Here is a 15596-nt window from a genome sequence, read left to right as displayed (position 1 = left end):
GGAGAGAATCAGATGGGATCAGAGCGGCAAATCTTCAATGACTTAGAAGCAAATGGAGATGGAAGGGTGCCCCAACACTCCGGAGCAAGCTCTCTGCCATCTCCCCTGCAAGCTCCTGATCTCAGCTATCACAGAGAGCCTTGAGCTGCCAAGGTTCTAAGCTCAGGAATTCCATTCCGAAGCTCTCCAACCCTCTCTCTCCTCTTTTAAAAGACACTCCATAAAACCTACCACTTTGACTTAATGTCAAACTTTTGTCTGGTAACCCTCGTGCTGAGTGCCTTGGGATGATTTCGCTTTGTTAAAGGTGCTATATAAATGCATGTTGCTGTTATTAAAGCATCCAGCCACTTCAGTGCAGTAAATAAAAATCAAGAATAACATTTTTAGAAGGAATTTAGTAGGATATGCTAATAGGGTGAGATGAAGAAGGATGGGAAGAGGCTTGAACACAGAATAAACACCAGCATGGAGCAGTTGGGCCAAATGGGCCGTTTCTGTGCTGTAAACTCTGTAAAATTCGATATAAAATTGACACACAGGATTTCCAGCCCCGGCTCCACTACATCACTTTTCTTGAATGAACCCTCCCTCAGTGGTGCTGTGCATGGGTCTGAACATCCACTTCTCTGAGGTCTAAGCAAGGCAGCTCATGTCTGTCCTCTTTCCCCCAACAACCTAATAATGTTCAAAACTGAAGCCTGGTGACATGTGCTGTCCTGCTTTTTATTTCCCAATCTTAGTGGTGCCCTGCATGCTGAGCCTTAGCACAAACTGCCTTTTTCAGTTAATAATGGAAGGAAAGAAAGGGGAACTAATTGGGAAGAGGAATAGTGAAAAGATCTGTGCCACGTACTACGAGACTGCCCCGTATGATCCAGGCTGTAAACTCTAACCTTAATGTCTAATTTTTCAATTTTGACCATATTTTGAAGATGAAAACCTCATGTTATTAGGAAGAAACAATATTTCACATCCTCAGAACGTCCCAAAGCATTTTGCAGCCAATAAAGTGCTTTCAAAGGGTGCTTACTGTCATGATGAGGGAAACATAGTGTTACCTACCTTGGCCAGTCAAACTTCCCGCTGTCAGAAGTCGACATGTCTCCATCAGCACCGTGTGACACTTTAAAAAAGGTGAATGCTGGCGTCTCCAGGTCTTCCTGGAATTTACCTGAGACAAAAAGAAGGCTGTTAAGCAAAGTGTCCAGGGTTCAGTGCGACCCATAGCACCGCTGTGTCATCACAACCTTCAATAGGATGAGGGGGGATCTAGCCAGGGTAAAATGGAACCAAAGATTGACAGATAAAAAAGGAACGGAACAATGGGTGATCTTTAAAGAGGAGATATTTCAGGTACAGGCTAGGTAGATTCCAAAAAGAGGGAAAGGCAGGAGAACCAAAGCCTTGGATGACAAAGGAGACAGAGAATATGATGAAACAAAAAAAAAAAGAGGGTGCACGATGCATGTTAGGTGAATTCTTCAAGTGAGAGCCAGGCCAAATACAATAAGTTGAGACGGGAACTGAAGAGGAAAATAAGACTGGCAATGAGAGAATATGAGAATAGAACAGCAGTCAACATAAAAGGAAACCCAAAACTTTTCTACTGGCATGTAAATAATAAGCAGCTAGTAAGAGGCGGGGTGAGGCCTATTAAGGACAAAGAGGGTGATTATATGCTTAGAGGCACAGGGCAAGGCTAGAATACTTAATGAGTACTTTGTATTGGTATTTACTAAGGAAGAGGAAGCTGACAAAATAATTAGTAGATAGAGGTAACAGATGGTGAAAATTGATAGGCAGGACATGCTGGAAAGGCTGGCAATGCTTAGAGTGGATAAGTCTGGATGGCTTGCATCTCAGCTTGCTGAAGGAAGTGAGAGTGGAGCTAGCAGAAGGGCTTGCCATAACCTTCCAATTTTCCTTAGATAAGGGGGTGGTGCCAGACGATTGGAGAGTGGAAAATGTTACACTCTTATTCAAAAAAGGGCATAAAAACAGTCCGAGCAACTACAGGCCAGTCAGTTTAACATCATTGGTGAGTAAGCTTTTAGAAACAATAATCAGGGAAAAAAAATCAACAGGGCTGAAAAAATCCCGTGTCCAGATGGACTTCATCCTAGGGTGTTAAAAGAAGTAGCTAGTGAGATAATTGATGCTTTGGTTTTAATTTTCCAAAATTTCCTAGATTCGGGGAAGGCTCCTTTACATTGGAAAATAGCGAATGTAACTCCTTTATTCAAAAAGGGAGGGAGACAGAAAGCAGGAAACTACAGGCCAGTTAGCTTAACATCTGTCTTAGGGAAAATGTTAGAAGCTATTATTAAAGATTTTATAGCAGGACATTTAGAAAAATTCAAGGTAATCAGGCACAGTCAACATGGTTTTGTCAAAGGGAAATCATATTTAACCAATTTATTGGAGTTCTTTGAGGGAGTTACATGTGCTATGGATAAAGAGGTGGATGTATTGTACTTAGATTTCCAGAAGGCATTTGATAAGGTGACACATCAAAGGTTATTGCATAAAATAAAAGCTCATGGTGTAGGGGGTAACATATTGGCACGGATAGAAGATTGGTTAGCTGACAGGAAACAGAGAGTAGGCATAAATGGGTCATTTTCTGGTTGACAAGATGTAACGAGTGGTGTGCCACAGGGATCTGTACTGGCGCCTCAACCTTTTACAATTTATATAAATGACTTAGATGAAAGGACCGAAGGTATGGTTGCTAAATTTGCTGATGACACAAAGATAGGTAGGAAAGTAACTTGTGAAGAGGACATAAGGAGAAAGCAGGAACAGGGTACTGAATTAGATAATCAGCCATAATCTTTTTTGAATGGCGCAGCAGGCCCGAAGGGCTGAATGGTCCACTCCTACTCCTATTTTCTATGGTTCTATGGAGGCTACAAAGGGATATGGATAGGTTAAGTGAGTGGGCAAAGACCAGTCAAATGGAGTATAATGTGGGAAAGTGTCCACTTTGGCAGGAAGAATAAAAAAGAAGCATATTATCTAAATGGTGAGAGATTGCAGAGCTCCGAGATGCAGAAGGATCTGGATGTCCTAGTGCATGAATCACAAAAGGTCACTATGCAGGTACAGCATGTAATTAGGAAAGCTAATAGAATGTTATTGTTTATAGTGAGGGGAATTGAATACAAAAGTAGGGAGGTTATGCTTCAGCTATACAGGGCATTGGTGAGACCACATCTGGAGTAAAGTACTGGTCTTCTTATTTAAGGAAGGATGTAAATGCGTTGGAGGCAGTACAGAGAAGGTTTACTAGACTAATACCTGGAATGGGCGGGCTGTCTTATGAGGAAAGACTGGACAGTTTAGGCTTGTATCCGCTGGAATTTAGAAGAGTAAGAGGCGACTTGATTGAAACATATAAGATCCTGAGGGATCTTGACAGGGTGGCTGTGGAAAGGATGTTTCCTCTTGTGGGAGAATCTCGAACTAGGGGTCACTGATTAAAAATAAGGGGTCGCCCATTTAAGACAGAGATGAGGAGAAATTTTTTTCTCGGAGGGTCGTGAGTCTTTGGAATTCTCTTCCTCAAAAGGCAGTGGAAGCAGAGTCTTTGAATATTTTTAAGGCAGAGGTGGATAGATTCTTCATAAGCAAGGGGGTGGAAGGTTATCGGGGGGTAGGTGGAAATATGGAGTAATCAGTTCAGCCATTAACTTATTGAATGGCGGAGCAGGCTTGAGGGGCCGAGTGGCCTAGTCCTGCTCCTAACGCGTATGTTCATATGACTTGCAAATTGTGCTTGGCTAATCTAATTGAATTTTTTGATGAAGTAACAGAGAACATTAATGATGGGAATGTAGTGGATGTTGTCTATCTGGATTTTAAGAAAGCGTTTGACAAAGTACCAGATAAAAGGCTGTTAACTAAATTGCAGCTCATGAAATAGGAGGGTCAGTCTCAGCTTGGATAAAAAGGACAGAAAATGAGTCATGGTAATTTTTTAAAAATTCATTTATGGGATGTGGGCGACGCTGGCCAGGCCAGCATTTATTGCCCATCCCTAATTGCCCTTGAGAAGGTGGTGGTGAGCTGCCTTCTTGAACCGCTGCAGTCCATGTGGGGTAGGTACACCCACAGTGCTGTTAGGAAGGGAGGATGGTAGATAGTAGCATTCCCCAAGGGTCAGAGCTAGGACCACTGTTTCTTTTTGGAAATGACATGGATATTGGAAAATTTCAAAATTTCCCAATGATACCAAACTTGGAGGTGTGGCAAACAGTGAGGATGATATGAATCACCTGCAACAGGACATAGCTAGGCTAGCAGAATTGGCAGCCAAGTAGCAGATGGAGTTTAATACAGAGAAGTATGAGGTGATGCATTTTGGCAGAAGGGATAAGGAGACGCAATATAGACTTAATGGCACAGTTTCCAAAGGGTGTTCCGGGACAGATGGCCCTGGGGGTTGTGCATGATCCTTGAAGGTGACAGGGCATACTGAGAGAGGAGTTAGCAAAGCATATGGACTTTTGAGCTTAATAAATAGAAGTATTGAGTACAAAAGCAGGGAAGTTATGCTGAACCTTTATAAAGCACTGGTTAGGCCACAACTAGAGTATGATGTCCAGTTCTGGTCACCACACTTTAGGAAGGGATGTGAGGGTGCAGAGGTGATTTACCAGAACGGCTCCAGCTGCAAGTTAGGTTGGAGAAGCTGGGGTTGTTCTCCTTGGAGCAAAGGAGATTGAGGGGTGAGTTAAAAGAGGTGTCCAAGATTATGATAGGGTAAGATAGAAAAAGAAAAGCTGTTCCTATTAGCTGATGGTACAAAGACAAGGGGACACAGATTTAGGGTTTCGGGCAAGCTGCAGGGGGATGTGAGGAAGAATTTTTTTTTTTTTTTTTACACAGCAAGTGATAACGACCTGGAAGTCGCTACCTACCAGTATTTTTCTATTCGTTCCCGAGATGTGGGTGTCACTGGCGAGGACAGCATTTATTGCCTATCCCTAATTGCCCTCGAGAAGGTGGTGGGTGAGCTGCCTTCTTGAACCGCTGCAGTCCATGTGGGGTAGGTACACCCACAGTGTTGTTAGGAAGGGAGTTCCAGGATTTTGACCCAGTGACAGTGAAGGAACGGTGATATAGTTCCAAGTCAGGATGATTTGTGGCTTGGAGGAGAACCTGCAGGTGGTGGTGTTCCCATGCATCTGCTGCACTAGTCCTTCTAGGTGGTAGAGGTCGCAGGTTTAGAAGGTGCTGTCCAAGGAATCTTGTAGATGGTACTGTGTGTCAGTGGTGGAGGGAGTGAATGTTTGTGGATGGGGTGGACTCCAACTAGCGGAGGGTTTTCCCCAATTCCCATTGACTCTATTTTGCTAGGGCTCCTTGATGCCATACGCGGACAAATGCTGCCTTGAGGTCAAGGAGTCACTCTCACCTCACCTCTGGAGTTCATCTCTTTTGTCCATGTTTGAACCAAGGCTGGAATGAGGTCAGGAGCTGAGTGGCCCTGGCGGAACCCAAACTGAGCAACATTGAGCAGGTTATTGCTAAGCAAGTGCTGCTTGATAGCACTGTCGATGACACCTTGAGAGTAGGCTGATGGGGTTGGATTTGTCCTGCTTTTTGTGTACAGGACATACCTGGGCAATTTTCCACATTGCTGGGTAGATGCCGGTGTTGTCGCTGTACTGGAACAGCTCGGCTAGGGGCACGGCAAGTTCTGGAGCACAGGTCTTCAGTATTATTGCTGGAATATTGTCAGGGCCCATAGCCTTTGCAGTATCCAGTGCCTTCAGTCATTTCTTGACATCACACGGAGTGAATCTAATTGGCTGAAGTCTGGCATCTGTGATGCTGGGGACTTCAGGACGAGACCGAGATGGATCATCAACTCGGCACTCTGGCTGAAGATTGTTGCAAATGCTTCAGCCTTATTTTTTGCACTGATGTGCTGGGCTCCCCCATCATGGAGGATGGGGATATTTGTGGAGCCACCTCCTCCAGTTAGTTGTTTAATTGTCCACCACCATTCACGACTGCAGAGCTTAGATCTGATCCGTTGGTTATGGGATTGCTTAGCTCTGTCTGTAGCACACTGCTTATGCTGATTGGCAAGCGAGTAGTCCTGGGCTGTAGCTTCACTAGGTAGATACCTCATTTTGAGATATGCCTGGTGCTGCTCCTGGCATGTCGTCCTGCACTCATCATTGAATCAGGGTTGGTCCCCCACCTTGATGGTAATGGTAGAGTGGGGGATATGCTGGGCCATGAGGTTACAGATTGTGGTTGAGTACAATTCTGCTGCAGCTGATGGCCCACAGCTCCTCATGGATGCCCACTTTTTTATTGCTAGATCTGTTTGAAATCTATCCCATTTAGCATGCTGGTAGTGCCACACAACACGATGGAGGGTATTCTTAATGTGCAGTGGTCACTCCTACCTATACTGTCATGGACAGATGCATCTGCAGCAGGCAGGTTGGTGAGGACAAGGTCAAGTAGGTTTTTCCCTTTTGTTGGTTCCCTCACTTTTAAGAGTCAACCACATTGCTGTGGGCCTGGAGTCACATGTGGGCCAGACCAGGTAAGGATGGCAGATTCCCTTCATTAAAGGACATTAATGAACCAGATGAGTTTTTTTACAACAATTGACAACGGTTTCAAGGCCATTATTAGTCTAGCTTTTAATGGCAGATTTATTAATTGAATTAAAATTCCACCTTCTGCTGTGGTGGGATTCAAACCCATGTTCCCAGAGCAATTCACTGGGTTACTGGTCCAGTGACAATACCACTATGCCACCACCTCCCCATCACCACCCCCCCTCAAAAAGTGTGGTGGAAGCAAAAACCATCAATGATTTGAAAAGGAAAATGATGGGGACTTGAAGGAAATAAACTTGCAAGGCTACAGGGATAAAGCAGGGGAATGGACCTGACTGAATTACTGTACAAACAGCTGACAACGACTCAATGGGCTGAATGGCCTCCTCTGTGCCATAATGACTTGATCACTCTAATGCCATCCACTCGCCAATGTTCTCCTTCCTTCTCCTGAAGGTGCCGACTTCTGCTGTGGTACGGTTCCAGATTCCAGAGGCCCTCTTGTTTCTTGCCTGGGCAGCGAGTGACAGACTATTCAGATGTGGAGGTATCACAGCCATGCCCAATCTGGCCTTACAGTAGGTAGTTCCCATTAGGGGACATTGATTGGTGACCAGGTGTTGGGGGGTGGGGGGAAATCACAGGAAGGGGGAGGCAAACACTGGAGATTAGGGATAAAGAATCTTCAACCACAAAAAAAAAACACAGGACAGAGGTCCACCATGCAAATTAAGTTGTCTGTCATGATGGGGTGGGAACTCCTGTTGTCATAACTATTAGTCCAACCTTCTATATTATCAGTCCAGTATCACCACCCGATCATACCACATGATGTATGACAATGACAATATAAATGTGGGCATTCATTTAAAGTAATGATAAATAACAATAAAAGCTACTCAGCTCACCTAGAAGTTCCTTAAAAGTTAGTTCCAGTTTGAGCTGCTCATGGGATAAACTTCCGAAGAACTCGGTCTTAAATTCAGCCTCGCTGAATTCCAAGTGCAGAACCTCTTTTTGTAGTGATTTTTTGAACCAGGGCCCTCTTTCCTGGTCTGACCGGAGATCTGGGATCGGGAAGCGGATGGCCATTTTGAACATGGGTGTGGTGAATTGCACAGACGTTCGGTAGTTGGCAGGTGAAGCAGAATCGTCACGGAAAACCTCAGTGAAGGCTCTCTGCTGCAACGGGAAATACGAGCAATGTAATCAAAAGGGGATGAAACAGTCTCATGCAGAAGCTTCCCCTCAAAGAGTTAACGTGATCTATCGAGTGGCTGAACCACACAGACTGAGCGTCCAGGTTCAATCCTTGAATTATCTGATCTCAGTATTGAAAGACTTTTATTTCTATAAGCATCCAAAACACTCTACAGCTAATGACACGTAGCCACTGTTGTAAAGTAGGAAGCTGGACAGCCAATTTGATCACAGCAAGCTCCCACAGGCAGCAATGTGACAATGACCAGATAAACTGTTTTGAGGCCCTGGTGAGCGATAAATATTAGCCAGAACACTGGAGAGAATCCCACTACTTTTATACAAATAATGGCGTGGGATCTTTTATGCCCACCCGAGAGGGCAGGCGTGGCCTCAGTTTAATGTCTCATCTGAAAGACAGCACCTCTGAAAGTGCAGCACTCCTACAGTGCTGCACTGAGACTGTCGGTCTGGATTATGAGCTCAAGTCTTTGGAGTGGGACATAAACCCACGACCTTCTGACTCAGAAGTGAGGGCGCTCCCATTGAGCCAAGGCTGACATCTAAAGGATACAATTGGACAATGCAGGGTAGGAGAAAGACTGCGCTTTTCAGTTTATGGATTCCACGCCCCCCCCCCCCCCCCCCATTTTATACATCATACTTCTGGTCTTCCCAGCATCAGCTGCAAGGAATGTGAGTGCAGCACGGGGAAGCCACAACAGTACAGGCTGTACCAAAGGAAGGGACAGAGGCAAAAGAACAGGTTTCCCAGATTTTAAAATCTGAGAGGGAGTCGCACAGCCATGTACCTCCAGCCGCCAGCTCATCAGATGCTACAGTGCAGCCTGGCTGTTGTGCTTTCTGTTGGAGAATAGTGTAGATTAATTACAAGGGAGAAAGTAGGTTTCCAATTCAGGACATGCTGCAGTTTGCAATGGATAGTGAGTTCTGCAGAAACTTCTTAGAGCTGGGAGTGTCATCCCAGCCTTGTGATTTCTGGTCCACAGAAGTAAAAAAAACTCTACCCATCCATTTAATCTCTTACCACAGCCCACATACACTCTACCTATCACGGAATCTAAAACCCATTTAATCTCCTACCACAGCCCTCGTACACTTCACTGTAGCATGGTCTCTACGCAACCATTTAATCTGAATGACGGAACAGACCCGAGGGGCAAAAAATAACCTACTCCTGTTCCTATCCCCTGATGAAAATTTCCATATGAACAAAAAAGCAAAATAATGCAGATGCGCGGAATCTGAAATAAAAACAGAAAATGCTGGAAATACACAGCAAATCTGGCAGCGTCTGTGTAGAGAGAAACAGAGTTAACGTTTCAGTTCAAATGGCCTTTCATCAGAACAGCCGTATAAATAAAACCCAATCTCCAAACGTAATCAAGCAATTCTGCAGAATATTCATCCATCATCATATTTCCATTATTTAACTTGGGACAACTGCTCTCTAAGTATCTGTACTCCCTCACTGTAGGGCATAAGAAACCATCCTAACCCTTAGGAGTTACTATAAAGTCCGCCATTCCACTGCGACAAGTAAGTTAAGTTCTGTTTTATTGGCACGGGATTCTTGGACTTTAGGAAACCCCATTGTAAAATCCCACCCATTTTTGCCTGATTATTTTAATCTCCTCTGTTTCTGGGAGATCTGCGACAAAATTCCAACTGTACCAGATCACTAGAATCAGTACGGTATAGCAGGCAGGGTTCTTATGATTCTTTGCAAAAATGTAATTGTCTCACATCACTCACCAGACTGATGTGTTTGTTAAAGGAGGTGTACATGTGTGATGCCATCATTTCTGTTGTCGCAAGTTTCTGAGGTTGCAGTAATGAGTTGAGTCTGTCCACAATGCTGATGTCCAATTCTGACTGAATCAGGCCAAGCTCGATCTGCAGCTCCGCCTTTTGTGGTACTGATGTCAGTCTCCCCTGACTGCCCTGAGAAACAGAAAGCATGTGAATTCTTACCCTACAATTAAAACAAAAGTAGTATTTTTTTAAGTGACAGTCTACGTTCAGATTTACTACCATTGTATCAAAAATTGGTTTCGAAGTTTACAAAGGGTCAGTTTGTATTTGAGCACCTCTGGCATACAAGTGGTTTAGCCATCTATCAACCACATCCAGCTGGAGCACGTCAAGCTCTGGTGAGCCTCACTCTCCTCTGACAAAGCCACCCACTATACCAGGATCATCCTGAAGAGCAGAAATAACAGACAAGCTTCTTTGCTCTTCATAACCTCTATGTCCTATGTGACGAGTGCAGCACGGGAAAAGCCACAACAGTAGAGGATGTGCCAAAGGAAGTGACAGAGGCAAAAAAACATGTTTCCCAGATTTTAAAATCTGAGAGGGAGTCACACAGCCATGTACCTCCAGCCACCAGCTCATCAGAAGTTACAGAGCAGCCTGGCTGTTGTGCTTTCTGTGGAGAGTAGTGTAGATTAATTACAAGGGAGAAAGTAGATTTCCAATTCAGGACATGTTGCAGTTTGCAACAGATAGTATGAGTTCTGCAGTAACTTCTTAGAACTGGGCGTGTCATTCCAGCCCAAAGTGACCTCCTGACCATATCGTCTTCATCACTAAGACAACCTACTTGCACTCCTGTAACAGTGCCTGCTTCAGCCTTTCTGCTGTCAAAACTCTTAACTATCCTTTTGCCACCTTCACACTTGACAATTCCAATGCTCTCCTGGTCAGCATCCCATCCTCTATTCTCTGTAAACTGCAACTCAGCTAAAACCCCATTGCCCGAATTCTATCCCACACCAAGTCACACTCAAGCATCATACCAGCCTTGGTTAATCATAGAATAGAATCATAGAAAGTTGAAAGCACAGAAAGAGCCAGTTGGCCCATCGTGCTTGTGCCAGCCAAAAAACAATCCACCTATTCTAATCCCACCTTCCAGCATTTGGTCCACAGCCCTGCAGATTACAGCACTTGAGGTGCATATCCAGACTCCTTTTGAACAAGTTGAGGGCCTCTGCTTCAACTACCTTTCAGGCAGAGAGTTCTAGACCCCCCACCTAATGGCTATTTGCCATTAGCTCCTGATTTCCCAACATCATTCTGTTTAAATCCCTTCTTGGCTTCGCATTTCCCTATTTGTGTAGCCTCTCCCAGAACTACCAACCCCCAGCCAAACTCTCCATTCCTCTGACTACTGCCTCTGATGCATTCCTGCCACTGATACTGCCCATTGGCACCATGCCTTCTGCTGCCTGGGACCCACGCTCTGGAGTTCCCTCCCTAATCCTCTCCTCAAGACCTACTTCTTTTACCATTTTTTCTGTCATCCCTCATAATACCTCCTACTGTAGCTCAGCATCTATTTTCTTCCTCCCTTACATCTCTCTGAAGTGTCTTGGGATATTTTTCCACTTTCAGGGCACTATATAAATGTAAGTTGTTGCAGTTGCATGGGATTCCCCTGCAAATACTAACACATTGCTGCAGATATTGACACATTTCTGGGGACTGTTCTAACTTTTTAATGATGATATTAGCTAACCTCGAGTAAACAGGATTATTATTCCAGGAAAACATTTACTTGCAAATATACAGCAACAAAAATATCATGCCAATAAATCAACAAACGCAGAATTAGGGATGACCTGCTGGCAAAGGCTTCTTTTCCCAGAGGATAGTGGACCTGTTAAACAAACTGCCAGCTCATGCAGTGAACGCTGATTCACTGAATTCCTTCAAGCGAGAGCTGGTCCTCTTTCTGGCTGGGGTGGAGATCACTTCTTACAAAAGGTAGGCACTGTATAACATCAATCAGGGTCAGAGTGATCTCCTGGGCTCATTCTGATCACCTGAGGCAATCGGAGAAGATTTTTTCAGAGCTCATGAAAGGCGCCATATAAATGCAAGTTCTTTCTTTTCTGTTACGCTGTGTGAAAGTTGACTCAGGAAGAATGAACACTTACATGAGCTGCCAGACAGTGGTCATGGCCTGAACAGTGTGAGACAGTGGGGTAGATTTTCAACTTGTACCCTATGTGTAAAAATAGTGATGTGAATTGGCTGCCTATTATTGAAACCTGCCTGATTTTCCTTTCCACTGACTTAAAGATGCCAATTTTACATCTGAGAAGTAAGCTGAAAATCTATCCCGATGTCTTCGGAAGATGGGAGAAAATTTGGACAAGCGGTGAAAGAGCATCGAGTTCCAACACTAAATAAAACAATTTAAGCGGAGTATTTGACTGCTTGTACATGAGCAAGTACACGGACATTACAGAATTCTCCTCTTAACTCAAAGCTGCTTTGTTCAAATTATCGGATAATTCAAATCTTTTTTGGTAGAAAACAGAACAATGTTAAATTCTCAATAGAACCAACAGTCCATCGTGTCTGCGGCAGCTAAAAACAACTAGCCGCCCAATCCAATCCCACCTTCCAGCACCTATAGAACCATAGGAAAGTTAGACTGCCCTCTTGACCTGCTAGCTAAAGTTGCGACTTACATACCTGGACTCCTCTTCGGTCGACATGCTTATAATGAAGCTGTACAGAAGGTGTGGGGTGAGCTCCGGTTTCACTCACTGATTGAAATGTGATCAGCTGTCAAAACAAACAAGAAAAGTGAAGGAGAGTTTCAGGGAGCACACCCTAAGGAGGGCTTTTAATCTCTGTTAGCACTGTAGCCATAAAACGATCTTTCACCTCTGGAAAATGGGTTCATATTCAGACCAGACTGACCCATTGGAAATCTCCTGTAACTGCGAGTATTGGTGAGATAAGTTTAAGCATTCTCAGTGAGGTTCCTTGTGGTCATGGGCACACAGCACAAAACTACCCTCAATGTAATTGTAACTGGCACTCTCAATCACAAAGGGACCAGAGAAATAGTTGGCACAGGAAATGGAATAAACAGTCGTCCAGCAGTAAGTGGCTCTTGTGTGATTTTGGGGCTGAAGCACATTAATGGGGAAAGAGCAGAGGCAACGTCTGCCTCTCTTACCCTGACCTAGAAATAACTGGTGCTGATACCAAGTGTCGAAAACAGATCACTCCATTCCACAGCACCAACTACCCAGCTCTCCCTCTCCGCATTGCTCACTCAGTACAGCCAGACTGCTTGGCCAACATAGCGTTGGGTAAGCTACAAGATCCTTCAGCTAAATACCACGGAGACTGAGAAACCACCACCACCTTCCCCAACCTTCGCATAGGTTCATAGCAGGAAGTTTTAAAGAAAACACATTTCTACCTAATGAATTAACTAAAGGGACAAATATGAAGTCACAGAGAGGGAAGAAGTCAGTCATAGTTTGCGTATGAGGAGTGTCTGAGTCAGTGCACAAGTTAGTGCCTGCCTACACCAGCACTAGTGCTCCCTCTAAGCTGCATGGATGCACGGCTGTCCAGCAATGGGGAATATGCTGTGCAGGGAACAAATCGGCTGCACACAAGCAACTTTTCCTTTAAGATGCGCACATGTGTGACCACACAGTGCAACAAGCAGAAGTTAGAGGGAACATTGGCTAGTGCTCACAGTTCTTTATGGCTCTGACCTCAGTATACTGGGGCATTACAGTCCATGAATCCATAGGGAAGAGACATTCCAGCAGTTCCATCCAGTTAATGTAGATGTCTGTGTTTAGGCTTCGAGAGATGGCACCCCGTCGCTGCTCGTAGTTCAGCTTTATGTCAGTTGCAAAGAGCCTGTGGAATCAGTAATGAAGAAGTTAAACTTTGAAACATCCACAAGTCAAACTCCAATTACGGATGACAACTTTCACTTAGCTAATGCCTTTAATGTAGTAAAATGTCCTAAGATGCTTCATAGAAGCGATTATCAGACAAAAATTGATACCGAGCCACATATTAGTGCAGATGACTTAAAGCCTGGTCTAACAGGTAGGTTTTAAGGAGCATCTTAAAGGAGAAAAAAAAGAGGTAGAGAACCAGAGAGGTTTAACAATGGAATTCGAGAGCTTAGGGCCTAGATGGCTGAAGGCACAGTCACCAATGGCGGAGTGAAGAAAGTTGGGGATGCGCAAGAGACCAGTATTAGAGGAGCGCAGCTATCTCAGATGGTTGTGGGGTTGGAGGAGGTTACAGAGATAGAAAGGGGCGAGGCCATAAAAAGATTTGAGAAGAAAGATGCGAATTTTAAAATTGAGACATTGCCAGAGTGGGAGCCAGTGATGTGTGACTGGGACTTGGCGCAAGTTAGGATACTTACAGCAGAGTTTTGGATGAGCTGAAGTTCATTCAGGGTGGAAGATGAGAGGCTAGCCAGGAGACCATTGGGATAGTCAAGTCTGGAGGTAACAAACGCATGGATGAGGGTTTCAGCAACTCACTAAGTTGAAGTAGTTGATCTGCACCTCCACTTCGCCGAAGGAGACAATGACCCCGAAATTAACCTGGGCACCTCTGTATCATGCTATGTTCAGCAGCGACTCTAGCCAGTGACTGGAACCCTCCCCCCCCCCTCCCCCCACAACCCTTGACCCCATCCAAATCCTGGGCACAGAATACGTTACATATCTGGGGCAGGTTGCCAATGCTAGGATGTGGCTCCCACTCAACTGATCCCGATCCTCCCTACTAAGATGAAGCATTACATTGCCACTCTGCTTGAATCCCGATCTAGAATAGAGTTTTGAATCCCTCATATGGTGGGATATATCAATGCTCTGGAGAAGGTCCAGAGGATGGTCACTAGAATTATAGTCTTTGAGCAATGAGTTATCAGGAAAGGCTTGGGGAACTGCAGCATATTTCTCACTGGAAAAATGTAGACTTGAGGGGTTGGGGGTCTTAAAAAATGAAGGAAATAGATTCTGTTCAGGTGGATTGGATTATTGCGTCATCAGAATTGAAGCAATTTTCTAGGGAGATTGCAGGATAGAGCGCAGTAAACCATGCAATGCTACACTTACCTGAGGTGGTCATGGGGACAAGCCACAGCAAGCTTGGGTCGGAGTGCGTGGAAGTCAGACATGGAGAACTGAGACAGGTCGATAGTCTTCAACTGCTCAAAGAAATGGGATGCCATCCTTGTCAGGGGGTCAAGGTGCAATGGGCTTTCAGGGGGTGGCAGTGGATCGATGTGCAGCACTGACACAGAAAGACTGCCAATTGTCAGCCGGATAACAACCTCAGGTCTGGGTTCATCAGTGGGGTGTGATTTGGAATGCAGACCTGAAAGATAATCAGAGGCAACTTTACATGTAATTGCTGCAAATTAATATGTTAAAAACAAACAAGAAAACAGCTCATCGCTGGCTAGGCAATCTTCCTCTCTCAATTTGCTCCAAGCCTCCACCGTTTCTTGCCTATTTTATCCAGACTACAATCACTGCCCAATGATCTTTCCTCTTCTATTGCTCCCAAACTCCATCCCGACCACTCCCTATCCTAGAAAAGTTACGGCACAGAAAGAGGCTCCTCAGCCCATCGTGTCTGTGCCGGCTGAAAAAAAAACTAGCTGCCTAATCTAACCCCACCTTCCAGCACCTAGTCTGCAGCCTGGCAGGTTACAGCCCTTCAGGTACAGGTCCCTTTTAAATGAGTTCAGGGTTTCTGCCTCCACCACTGATCTGGGCAGCAATTCCAAACACCCACCACCCACTGGGTGAAAACATTTTTCCTCATGTCCCCTCTAATCCTTTTAGCAGTCACCTTAAATCTGTGCCCCCTGGTAATTGACCTCTCCGCTAGGGAAAACAGGTCGTTCCTGTCTACTCCATCTAGGCCCCTCATAATTTTGGGGAGGCTTTGGGGAGTCAGGAGGTGAGTTACTCGCCTCAGGAT

General features: G+C 44.8%; 1 protein-coding gene across 6 annotated transcripts in view; it reads right to left on the bottom strand.

The window, feature by feature from the left end:
* LOC137373547 (autophagy-related protein 2 homolog B-like) overlaps nucleotides 1-15596 on the bottom strand; it is a 138247-nt gene that overhangs the window by 83074 nt on the left and 39577 nt on the right. For 5 of the 6 annotated variants that reach the window (XM_068038470.1, XM_068038473.1, XM_068038471.1 and 2 more), the window contains 6 exons: nucleotides 14723-14984; nucleotides 13346-13496; nucleotides 12300-12392; nucleotides 9567-9755; nucleotides 7499-7772; nucleotides 1066-1174 (listed from right to left, as the gene is read on the bottom strand). In XM_068038470.1, the coding sequence (XP_067894571.1) occupies nucleotides 1066-1174; nucleotides 7499-7772; nucleotides 9567-9755; nucleotides 12300-12392; nucleotides 13346-13496; nucleotides 14723-14984 (1078 nt within the window). The remainder of the gene's footprint in view (nucleotides 1-1065; nucleotides 1175-7498; nucleotides 7773-9566; nucleotides 9756-12299; nucleotides 12393-13345; nucleotides 13497-14722; nucleotides 14985-15596) is intronic. The other variant, XM_068038472.1, reaches the window with a different exon arrangement.

The sequence above is a fragment of the Heterodontus francisci genome, chromosome 9, assembly GCF_036365525.1.
Source record: "Heterodontus francisci isolate sHetFra1 chromosome 9, sHetFra1.hap1, whole genome shotgun sequence".
NCBI classification, from domain to species: Eukaryota; Metazoa; Chordata; class Chondrichthyes; order Heterodontiformes; family Heterodontidae; genus Heterodontus; species Heterodontus francisci.
The sequence above is the reverse complement of the archived record's forward strand: the minus strand, read 5'-3'. Positions and strand labels throughout refer to the sequence as shown.